At 45.6% G+C, this 12,363-nt stretch overlaps 1 protein-coding gene across 1 annotated transcript in view; it reads right to left on the bottom strand.

The window, feature by feature from the left end:
* Positions 1–12,363, bottom strand: part of CHRDL1 (chordin like 1) — a 45,618-nt gene that overhangs the window by 25,747 nt on the left and 7,508 nt on the right. Inside the window, exon 4 of the mRNA XM_063141864.1 lies at positions 695–840. Coding sequence (XP_062997934.1) covers positions 695–840 — 146 coding nt within the window. The remainder of the gene's footprint in view (positions 1–694; positions 841–12,363) is intronic.

Raw genomic sequence — 12,363 nt, 5'->3', positions numbered from 1 at the left:
GTGGAAGGCCCTCAGAGAGGGAGCCACCATAGCCTCCTTCGGCAAGGAGTTCCAGAGCCTGGGATCTCCCACTGAGACGGTCTTCTCTTGTGTCCCCTCCAAGTGCACCTCTTATGGCGGTGGGTCTGGAAGAAGGGCCTCCCCATAATGCCATAAAACCCAGGCGGGCTTGTATGGGAGAAGGCCGTGTCTCAGGTAGCCTGATGCCAAGTCAGATAAGGCTTTGTAGGTCATGACCAGCACTTTGGATAGAGCCTGGAAGCAGACTGGTAGCTGATGAAGATAAGTTCTAAATTCCCTGGGGGTGATTGCGATGCTGACGGACCGGCATCAAGGGTAGGCGTGGCTGGGCACTGTGGTGGTGAGAAGGTGGAATCGGAGAAGCCATGGCCTACTTTCTCACTGGCTCCCTGCTTGCCACGTGAGGAAGTGATGTAGCAATGATGAGAAAAAGAGAAAGAGGAGCAGGAGGAGGTGCTAGTGGCAATGGTGGTGAGAAGGCAGACTCCATTGTGGGTGTCTTGTCCAGAGACCCTCCAAATCCCAGAACCAGCATTGTTCCAGTCCCTGCAAGCATCACAAGGAAGTGTGTCCTACATCACTGCTGGTAAATGTAACTTGGCCTTTAGGGAAGACCCAGTAGGCTTGTCTCACACCAGCACATGGCAGAGTTGAGCGCAACTGTGTTACTTACAGAGCAGCTGCACTGGGCACATTGGTTGGCTTGCTTGTTTTGGAAGAGTCCCTCTGCCACAAACATCTCCCCATGTTGGTAGGTTGTGCCATTGTATTCGCAGGACTTCCCAGTGACCTTACTGCCCATGGAAAATAGGGAATCATCTGGAAAAGATGGGGGTGTGGGGTGTGGGGAAGAGAAGCAATTAGCAAACCAACACGACATAACATGGCTCCAGTGTGGCAGATGGAAAAAACAACTGTGAATAAATAAACACTGAAAACTCTACCAGCTGGAAAGGTCTCCCGAAGTGGGTTAGAAAGATTATTAATAAGACAGTCACGGCCCTTCTGCTTTCTAATCGACAAGCCACGACATCAAAGGAAAAGGCGTTTGGAGGGAGGAGGGGGGAAAAAAAGAGAGCAAACTCAGGCACTGGTTCTTAGTTACAAAGTTCTGTTAGGTGTTCTTTTTGGCAGCCAGTGGTAGGAAGCAAGCTCCCTGCAGCCTCATTGGCCCAAGTCACTGTCCCGCTTGCCATATTGTTCTTCCTGGGAGGCAGGGCCGTGTGGGCAGCCTTCCAGTGGTTCTCTGGCTGATGAATGAGGGTGGAGTCTGCATCTCAGGAAAATTGTCAAGGGCTGCCCAACTTTCAGAAGGCACATACCCTGGCCCAGCCACCCACTGCTCTCCTGTCAAGAAGATGAATTGTAAGATGGGTGAGGGTAAACAGAGTGCAATATATGTGCATATGTTGAGTTACAGTAGGCAGCCTCCCCCCCCCCCCCCGGTGCCTTCTAGATATTTTGGACTCTAGTCCCTATCAGACCCAGCTGGCAGGGATGACTGGAGTTGTAATCCAACACTGGGTCAATTGGACCAAGCGTCTGAGGGTTTCATATCTTTGTTTAAGCATGTCTCTCCCAGGATGACTTCCATATCCCAGAATTCTGATTGGGGTAACCTTAAGCTGTTGCTGATGCCTTACACTGACTTCATGTTTCAAAAATTAGGTGTGAGGTGCTTCTAGAGCAATGGCAGGGGACCTTTTTCATTCCAAGGGTCGAATTCCAACCTGGGACAAGTCTTGGAGGCAGCATTTCATCTGTGGGCAGGGCCAAAGGAAAAGTGGGTAGGGCCAAAATGTGATTCTTACCCATTTTACATCTACTCAGAAATAAGCAGGACCCAGCTCTGCAGGTCTACTCAAAAGTAAGCAGGACTGAATTACTCAACACTGCATTCAAATATCCACCCTCTGCACGTCTACTCACAAGTAAGTAGGGCTGAATTACTCAGCAGCACTTTCAAATCGCATCTCAAATACCCACCCTCGGCTTGTCTACCCACAAGTAACTAGGACTGAATACTCAGCAGCACTTTCAAATACATTCCAAGAACCCACACCCTGCATATCTACTCACACGTAAGTAGGATTGAACTACTCAGCAGCACTTTCAAATAGCACCCCAAATACCCATCCTCTGCATGTCTATTCACAAGTGAGCAGGAGACGCATAGGGCTTAGGCTGAGGTGGTTTGCCCACTCGGTATGGGATTGGTAATGTTAGCAGTAGGAATGTTAGATGTTCCCTTTCATACACAGCCACTTTCAGCAGCTTTTGTGGGAAATGGAATTAACAACAAAGCGTTTGTTTGCTAGAACCTGAATAATTGGCATGCAAGGAATTTCATGGGGTTGGAAGCTCAGTGCAAAGGAAACGGTCTTCCTTGACCTGCAAAATTCATGGGTGGCTGCAGCCCTTTCACATCTGCGGCGGAATATCATGTAAAAAGAAACCCTCCAGAATTTTTATGCTACTGAGGAATGTCAGCGCTTGTTGTTGTTATTGTTGTTTCATTTGTGAAGCTGGGAACTCAATCAAAGGAGCAAGAGGTTTCAGATCAGAGGCATCTGAGCTAAACAGCGACATTTTGAAGGCTCAGTGTACGCCATGGATTGTGGCCTACTGGTACTTCAAACCTTTGAATATGCTTTGGAAGGAAGAGGAAAAGGAAATGTCAGGACTTCTGTGTTGTGTGATATGTATTGGATACTGCTGCTAACAAATCTTGCTCTCCACTGCACTACAATAATCTTAATAACTATGGTCTCACTGCAGCTTCATATCTGTATGCTTTAACCATTCCCAAGTATAGGAGAGCATTTACCCTCGCTCGCTTTAATGTGTTGCCATCAGCACTACTACAAGGACGATTTAGTAAAATCCCGGTTAATGAACAGAGAAGTCCCTGTGGTTCTGGAGCAATAGTTTCTGCAGAACATGTCATTTTGCATTGTAACATGTCTGAGGAATACAGAAAAAGGTTAATCTTTCCTTTATGAACAGCCTTTTCTGGATGTAACCCCACAACATTGGTATTAATCTGTTTAAGGCATGTGTCCTCCCATATTACTGAAAGGGTCTCTCAGGCCACAGCTAGACCTAAGGTTTATCCCTGGATCGTCCAGGGGTCAAACCGGTTCATCTAGGTGACACACAGGGGTTCCAGTGCTCAGGCAGGGGCGAACCCTGGATGATCCCAGGTAAACCTTAGGTCTAGCTGTGGCCATAGTTTCTCATGACCTCAATGCAAATTAGAAAAATAACGTTGCAATCCTTTGGAGAGAAGCAACTCACCAAACTCTATATTGTTTTTATGTCACTTTTTATCTATCCTTTGCATGTTTTGGTGTTGATTTTGCTGGTCTGTGACCGTAATAAATAACATTAAAAAAGAAGATATGTATTGAATCCAACACGTTAACAGGCTCGTATGCCTGCATGATTCCCTACGGCTGGGAAAACCCATTTTAATGTTTATGCCAGCTTTGCATGGGTTGCAGCAGTGCACAGTTTGATACGGTGAAGCTTTCAAGCAAACTTCCACAAATGACAGAGTTGGACACATTATACCTCCTCCGCCTGTGTAAAGCCATGCCTGCTGGCACCCCTATGGCACCGTCCCTGCCATAGTATACTCCCATAGCTCCCCAGAGGGAGAGGTCTGGGCACTCCATTCCCCTGAGAGGGGGCTGACCCACAGAAGCGGGGAGAGGAAGCTGGCATATAACTGCCCCTCTACCTACTAACCTCCTGTGCCTTCAAACTGCATGGACCAAAAAGCTATGTGCTTTGTGGAAGACGATATTACTGCACGCATCAATTGCATAGACACATTAAAATTAATTAAAGCAATTAATGCATGTTAAAAACAACCACACAACCACACGGTGCACACTCATACAGTCCCCTTAGTATACTTGCCAAGTTTCAAGGGTCTAGGTGTCATGGTCTTGACGCTATGGCACCGACGGGACAGACAAACACACATACATCCTTATTATTATTAATATTATTATTATTATTATTATTATTATTGTTAATAATAGTGCATTTTTATTGGCACATATATCCTGTGCCCCAACTATTAAAACACCCCGTATTTTGAGATCCAGTTCTGTGGCATTATGCCACTCGACAGAGACACACGGGTCATGCAAAGCTACAACTCCAAATGCAATTTCACTTCCACGCCCGTAACCTGGGCACACACGGAGAGAAAGCGGGATTCCAGCAGGCTCCTCAAATGGCATGGAGGGAAAAGGTGATGCAGACCTGCTTTTCCCTCCTCCCTGTCCCCCAATACTTCAGCTCAAGCAGCCTCCCAGGCTGCTTTTCATGTAGAAACACGTGGGAGTTTTCTGTTCACATCCGCCCTATGTAATATCAATTTTTTCCCTTTTTCCAACCCTCTCCTGTTCGCCTCTGTTCTGAAACTATTTCCTTTGGCAAAGATGAAGGCTGCAATCCTATACACACTTCCGCCCAGAGTAAGCCCCATCAAACCCATTGGGGCTTACTTCTGAGTAGACAGGCCTAAGATTGTCCTTACTCCAATGCTCATTCTATTGCTGATTTTAGCCCCAGAACATCTGGGAGAGATATCAGAAAACCCATCGTCATGTTTCGTTGTTCTTGGGGTGTTTCTCCCTCCTCTGCCTTACAAGTTATTTGTCAAGGGCAACGTTTAAAGTCACCCGGCGTAATTTGCTGTGTCAGGCATGTGGATTTCCACTGCCCAGTGAACACGATGGGTGTGGACGCTGTGAGGCAGATCCCTGCAGCCTGCCTGTTTTATGGTGCAGCCCCCTTTGCAAAACGCCTGTGCTTGTAAAAACAGCCACATAATCCATCACTAAAATGTGGGAAATTGCCTATATTTAGACATACTTGGCCTCCACAGTTTTTGGGAAGGGACAATGAATTGTGGGGGGAGAATAAGGGGACAGTAAGAATCATAGAATCATAGAATAGCAGAGTTGGAAGGGGCCTACAAGGCCATCGAGTCCAACCCCCTGCTCAATGCAGGAATCCACCCTAAAGCATCCCTGACAGATGCTTGTCCAGCTGCCTCCTGAATGCCTCTAGTGTGGGAGAGCCCACAACCTCCCTAGGTAGCTGATTCCACCGTCGCACTGCTCTAACAGTCAGGAAGTTTTTTCTAATGTCCAGCCGGAATCTGGCTTCCTTTAACTTGAGCCCGTTATTCCATGTCCTGCACTCTGGGAGGATCGAGAGGAGATCTTGGCCCTCCTCTGTGTGACCACCTTTTAAGTATTTGAAGAGTGCTATCACGTCTCCCCTCAATCTTCTCTTCTCCAGGCTAAACATGCCCAGTTCTTTCAGTCTCTCTTCATAGGGCTTTGTTTCCAGGCCCCTGCTCATCCTGGTTGCCCTCCTCTGAACACACTCCAGTCTTGTTTGATTGTTGTGGTTTTTCTAATACTAGTCAACTTTAGCTGGCAGAAATGTGGAGGGAGCATTAGCAATGACTAGTGGAAATGCTGCAGAAGGCCATAAGTTGAAGGTTTCCATCGGGATCAGGCAAATAGATTGGATATGTTGAAATTGACCCGCTTGTCTGCATCCTTCTTGAATTGTGGAGCCCAGAACTGGACGCAATACTCTAGATGAGGCCTAACCAGGGCCGAATAGAGAGGAACTGGTTAGGCCTCATCTAGAGTATGAACATAAGAAGCTTCCTGGCATGGAGTCAGACCCAGTAGAGGCCGTTGGCTCTGATTTTGGTGGGGCTGTAAATCCATTCTGGGTTTCAGTCAGAACCAGTTGGACCTCTAAAGGAGCTACCCAAGATGCCAAACCCATTTTGGGGACACGCCATAGGCAGTCCATTCATATCTCCTGGAATCATCTAAGACCCAATGCTTTTCTCAGGAGTCAACCTCCATCTTCAGCTGCCAGTCATGAAATGTAAGAGCAGAGAGAAAGGTGGTGTCCTCAATGTGTGAGTGTGCGGAGGAATTCTATGGGGGTCCTTCCATTAAGCTGATGGCTGGGGGATTCAGGATCAATCATAGGTGTGTGCACAGGTTGTGCCAGGTGTGCCCAGGCACACCTTAATCTCCCAGGACTGCCTCAGCTTCCCTGTCCCCCATCCCACTGCTCAAATCAGGGATGTTAAAGAGGTTGGGAAAGCACTTTCCTGAGCATCCGGAAAGTGCATAATTCCCCCGGGCATGCTAATGGCAGCTGCCTTTAGCATCCCTGGGGGGAAAATGCAATCAATGGAGGTGAGAAAAAGCATGCTTTCCCTTCCTCCACTACAATTGGGGCCTTTAAGGTGCATGCCTATGGAATCAATAAAAGGAAGTCCTTCTTCACACAGTGCATAGTTAAACTATGGAACTCACTACCACAAGATGTAGTGATGTCCACCAATTTGGATGGCTTTAAAAGGGGGTTGGATACATTCCTGGAAGAGGAGAAGGCTATCCATGGCTGCTAGTCCTGACGGCTGTGTGCTACCTCCAGTATCTGAGGCAGGCAGCCATGTTGAGTTGCAACTGCACCCAACAGTGTGCTACTTGGAGAAGTGTCAGGGAGACAGAAGGAACCAGAAGCTGTAAAAATTGCATCAAATTGATTACTCTGATTAGGGTGACCATATGGGGCCACCAGTGAGGGAGGAAGCAGCAGCCAGGCACCTCTCCACCATGCCTGGGTCCAGCTCCAGCTGAGGGCCCCCTCCCTCCTGCTGTCACCTGTCTCTGGAGAGGCCACCAGTGAGGGAGGAAGCAGCAGCCAGGCACCTCTCCACCGTGCCTGGGTCCAGCTCCAGCTGAGAGCCCCCCTCCCTCCTGCTACCAACTGTCTCTGGAGAGGCCACCAGTGAGGGAGGAAGCAGCAGCCAGGCACCTCTCCACCGTGCCTGGATCCAGCTCCAGCTGAGAGCCCCCTCCCTCCTGCTGTCACCTGTAACTGCTGAACTTTCCAACTAAGATTGTAGTGCCTGAATTTGTTTTCCTTTTCCCCCTCCTCCTCCTCCCTCCCAATCCCCTTTCCTTTTGTGTCATGTCTTTTAGATTGTAAGCCTGTGGGCAGGGACTGTCAAGAAATACTTTTGTAAGCCGCCATGAGAGCCTTTTTTGGCTGAATGGCGGCATAAAAATCCTTAAATAAATAAAATAAATAAAATATGAAAAGGAGGACAGGGCTCCTGTATCTTTAACAGTTGCATAGAAAAGGGAATTTCAGCAGGTGTCATTTGTATATATGGAGAACTTGGTGAAATTCCCTCTTCATCACAGCAGTTAAAGTGCAGGAGCTATACTAGAGTGTCCAGATTTAAAAGGGGGCAGGGCATCTGCAGCTTTAACTGGTATGATGAAGAGGGAATTTCACCATATATACAAATGACACCTGCTGACATTCCCTTTTCAATACAACTGTTAAAGATACAGGAGCCCTGTCCTCCTTTTCATATGGTCACCCTAACTCTGATCAAAATTTTAAATGATCATAAAATTAAAATAGCAACAGTTCTAAGGAGACATTTTATTAGAACCAGGGCCGTACATTTCCCTAACACTCAAATACTTCATTTTTTAAAATTAATGTATGTATATAAATTAACATCAGAACTCCTGAGTGATGTTATTTTTAAAGACGTCGGGAAACTTTCCAAGGATTTAAATGTGCTTTGAAGAAAACCGAGAACCCATCTGTAGATTGATTGAACCCCTGCAGTTCCAGCCCTAAATCCTTAAGCACACTGTAATTTAATATTTAAATAAAATAGAAAGTGATTTGGGTGAGGGCTCCAGACTTTCTTTCTAAACCGTGTTGCTTCGGAGCAGCGGCTGAAAGCAGTGAGAAGAGATTGGGAAGCGATCCAGCACCGAACGACTACAAATGCGGACTCTAAGCAAATCCATATGTGCACACAGCCTTAGGAGGCAGGTGTCAAACAGATTATGCTACCCAGTGCTGTTTGAAAGAAACTTCAAGGACCCTGCTAAGCTTACAAAAGCCAAGTCAGTGACTCGCCCTTTAACACAACCGGCCAGTAGCACGTTTAAGATCACCCACCTCTTGGAGCAATTAAATCGGCCAGGTGGGTACACGGCCAACCCCAGTTTTCCTACCGTATCAGGTTAATGGTAAAGTTCCAGTTCCTACGTGCAGATTTTGTTGGATTTCTTGAGAGTTAGTCCCCCTGTGATGCTTTCATATTTGTGGCCGTGGGCACGTGGCTTCATTCCCTGTGTTTTTCCTTCCCCCCACCTCCCTTTTCTCTTTTTGTTCGATGAAAGCCTAACAGCAAACCATTGAAAATATGTGGGGGGTTTTCATAGCTTCATTTTAAATTGCTCATGTAAGGATGGGAGGATAATTCCTCAAAGGGCAGCAGATTTGATGCCTTTCAAACTACACTAAAATCCACCTTGGAAATGCAAGCATGCCTAGGAGGAAATAATTGAAAATGAGATTAATAATAATAATAATAATAATAATAATAATAATAATAATAATAATAATTTCTTACCCGCCTCTCCGATTAGATTGAGGCGGGGAACAACAGCAAGCATAAAATACATAAATGTAATAAATAAATAAATAAAGTACTGAAATGTAATTATAGAAATTATAGAAATGTAATAAATAAATAAATAAAATAAATAAATAAAGTACTGATTAAAAACATAGTATACACTGTTAAAAACATCCTAAAAACATCCTAATGTTCTCGATGCTAGAACCATGTTATTTTGTCATGGAAGTATTGCTTACAGACACAGGACACCTTTCACCAGGGACAGCATCAAGAAGGGCCGGCAGCCCATTGAGAATTTCTGGAGTCTCCTCCTCCTCCAACAGGCTCTTGCTACCTGTTTATTTATTGATTGATTGCATTTATATCTCACTTTTTTCCTTCAAGGAACCCAAGGTGGCATATATAATCCTCCTACTCTCCATGTTATTCTCACAACAACCCTGTGAGGTAGGTTGGGCTGAAAGTCTGTCACTGGTCCAAAGTCTCCCATGGCCGAGTGGGGACTAGAACCCAGACCTCCTGAGTCTCAGTTTAACACTTTAACCACTACACCACACTGGCCCACTTGTCCTCTTTGAGCAAGAGTGCAGCAGGAGGAGAAAGAGGAGCACTAACCTTCACACTAGGATGGTCATGCACCCTACTTTACAAAGAACAGTCCTCTAACTGAAGGGCTGTCCAGACCAAGGCCATAGCTAGACCTAAGGTTTATCCCTGGATCGTCCAGGGGTCAAACCTGTTCATCTAGGTGACACACAGGGGATCCAGTGCTCAGGCAGGGGCAAACCCTGGATGATCCCAGGATAAACCTTAAGTCTAGCTGTGGCCCAAGTCCACTTCAAAGATAAAGAGCTATAAGAAAGGAGGGTAAGAAGGAGATACCCATCAACTAGGGGTGGCCACTTGTGAATCACCAAGGAAGAGGACATGCATCACCAGAAAAGGAGACAAAAGAGGACACCTGCTTGCATAAAATGCGGATGTGGTAATTTATGCATAGATGTATAGAGGGCTAGATTTGAGGCAGGGTCGATTTGGCCTGCAGGCCTGAAGTTCAACACCCCTGTCCTACAATTTATTCTATTGTAGATAAAGGAAGTGAGGCAGGTGGCTACTAGGAGGAGGGCCTTCTCCGCTGTGGCACCCTGGCTGCGGAACGAGCTCCCCAGAGAGGTCCGCCTGGCGCCTACACTGTACTCCTTTCGTCACCAGCTGAAGACTTTTTTATTCTCTCAGTATTTTAACACTTAATTTTAACTTAAATTTAAATTTTACTGTTCTAACTCTGTATTTTAATCTTATATCAATTTTTGCTGCGTGGTTTTATCCTGATTGTGCTTTTTATACTGTATTTTGTATTTGTGTTTTTAACCTGTTGGCTGTTTTATTATGGTTTTAATTTTTGTGAACTGCCCAGAGAGCTTCGACTATTGGGCGGTATAAAAATGTAATAAATAAATAAATAGATAAATAAAAATATAATCATGCCAATGCATCTGGTTGAAAAGAATCATATGACATTAGTGTGATTAGAATTATAGAATTATAGAATCATAGAATCATAGAGTTGGAAGGGTCCTATAAGGACATCTAGTCCAACCCCCCACCCCACTCAATGCAGGAATCCGCCCTAAAGCATCCCTGACAGATGGTTGTCCAGTTGCCTCTTGAATGCCTCTAGTGTGGGAGAGCCCACAACCTCCCTAGGTCATTGGTTTTTCCTGATTTCCAGTTGGAATCTGGCTTTCTGTAACTTGAGCCCATTATTCCATGTCCTGCACTCTGGGATGATTGAGAAGAGATCCTGGCCCTCCTCTGTGTGACAACCTTTTAGGTATTTGATTAGCAACCCCATGCCAAGAATTCAGTATGCTGTGATCTGTGACACATGCCTTCTTCTATGCAGAGTCACAAATTAGTAATCTAACGTGAGTGGTCAAACCTGAGCCATATCTTTCCTGCTCTTGATACTACTTCTCTTTAGAGTTCTTTCCACATCAGAAAAGCAGAGAAAGGATTGGAAAGAGAGAACAGAACAGATTGAACTCGATACGTGCTGGAACCGTGCCGCCCCCCCCCCCAACATAAATTCATAGGCATCTGAACATAAATGTGTAAGCAATCATTAAAAAGTTCCCGAAAGACTGAATATTGTCTGGGACACAAGATGAAACAGTTCATGGAGCCAGATGAACTGGACCATATGGTGTTATCCAGCCAAAAAAAAATTGGAGATGAAAGCAGGAGGTGGAAGATGGAAACCCTCCATGAAGGAGTGATGTGTACATTTTTTAAACCCCTATTGGAAATTTGTTTGACTTCATTGTCGAGCAGTCGTGCAATCTTAGAGGTTTGCTTGTTGGATGGATTAATAATGCTCAGTTATCTCCAGATGTAAAAATGATAACTTGAACATATGTAACTGCCTTATACCAAGTCAAACTATTGCATACGTCTTCTCACAGTCCGTAGTTCAACTATGGAATTCGCTAAAGCTGGATGGCTTCAAAGGGGGCTTAGATAAATTCATGGAGGACAAGGCTAGCGATGGCTACTAGACATGGTGGCTACATATTGCCTCCATTATCAGAGCCACCTGGGAAGGTGCTATTTGCACTCATGTCCTGCTTGTGGGCTTCCCATTTGGATAACTCTTTGGCCACTGTAGGAACAGAATGCTGGACTAGATATGCCTGTCATGTCTAACCCTACTGCCCCGTTTTGGGAGAAGATGTTTCAGGTAATCAATCAGAATCAGATTCAGAACTAGAAGACGCAGCGCCAGACACCAGCCAGCCTGGACCAGTGGGGGAGGAAGCTCTTACAGGCGATTCCCCAGCTGGGAGTCAGCCCTCTCCAGAGCTTATCTCCTCAAGGCCAAATCCTACACACTCAGTAGGAAGTGAGGTTTCTTCCGGAGATGAGTGTCCTGACATGCTAGCTGATGCTAGGGTCTGCCGAAAGCTCAAACGCACAGTGCAGAAGAAAGGTGTGAGAAAGTCAATTCGATTATACCAGAACCTGCCTCCGCACCAGGCTCTCTTAAGTTATGGGCGTTTTGGAAGTGGCTTCCTATTCTTCTTGACCGGATAATTGTCTTGCTCAGTTTGCATAGTTTTGCCTAGGGGGACGTTTCCAAGAGGTTAGACTCTCTTCAGGTAGAAGAGACATTTGTTGCTTAATAAAAGCCTCATCATTTGCCTCCCATCGAAAGCAGGAGTTCTCTGAGAAACACGACAATGCCTTTGGTTTGATCCAGCATGGCTGTCCTTATGTTCTCGACTGCCCTTGCTGTTAGTTATCTGGGGCAGGGACCAGTTTTGTTCCTTTCCAGTTGTGCCATAAATAGGGTGGCCAGGTGTCCCATTTTATAGAGGATAGTCCTCTATTTTGGGGAGCTGGCAAATGACAGCCTGGTATTTGAAGGTGTCCTCTATTTAAAGAAGTGTCCAGTCTATGTCTGATCGAACATCAAAGAACCATAAGGCAGGAGAGCATCAGGGTCCTTGAAGTGGCCCATCAACAATTATAGCATCTGGTCAGCAAACTGAGCAGACACAGAGATCACCTAGTCAGTCTTCTCCACTAGGGTGAAATGTATTATAATTCTTTTTAAATTATAGTTATTATTTTTGAATTTGCTCAACACATATAAATTTGCCTGTACAAAACTGGGGTCCACTTTTGTCCTCCTTTTGGGGTGATGCATAAGCGGACGCCCTACCCATAAACCTCATTGTCCCACAGAACTCAGTGGAAGCTTTTCCTGCATCTTCATAGAGGTTCAGTTTCATGGTCATGTATGAACAACCTTGCTTCCAGTCAAT

The sequence above is a fragment of the Elgaria multicarinata genome, chromosome 15, assembly GCF_023053635.1.
Source record: "Elgaria multicarinata webbii isolate HBS135686 ecotype San Diego chromosome 15, rElgMul1.1.pri, whole genome shotgun sequence".
NCBI lineage: Eukaryota > Metazoa > Chordata > Lepidosauria > Squamata > Anguidae > Elgaria > Elgaria multicarinata.
Note: the sequence above shows the minus strand (reverse complement) of the source record. Positions and strands in the feature narration are given on the sequence as shown.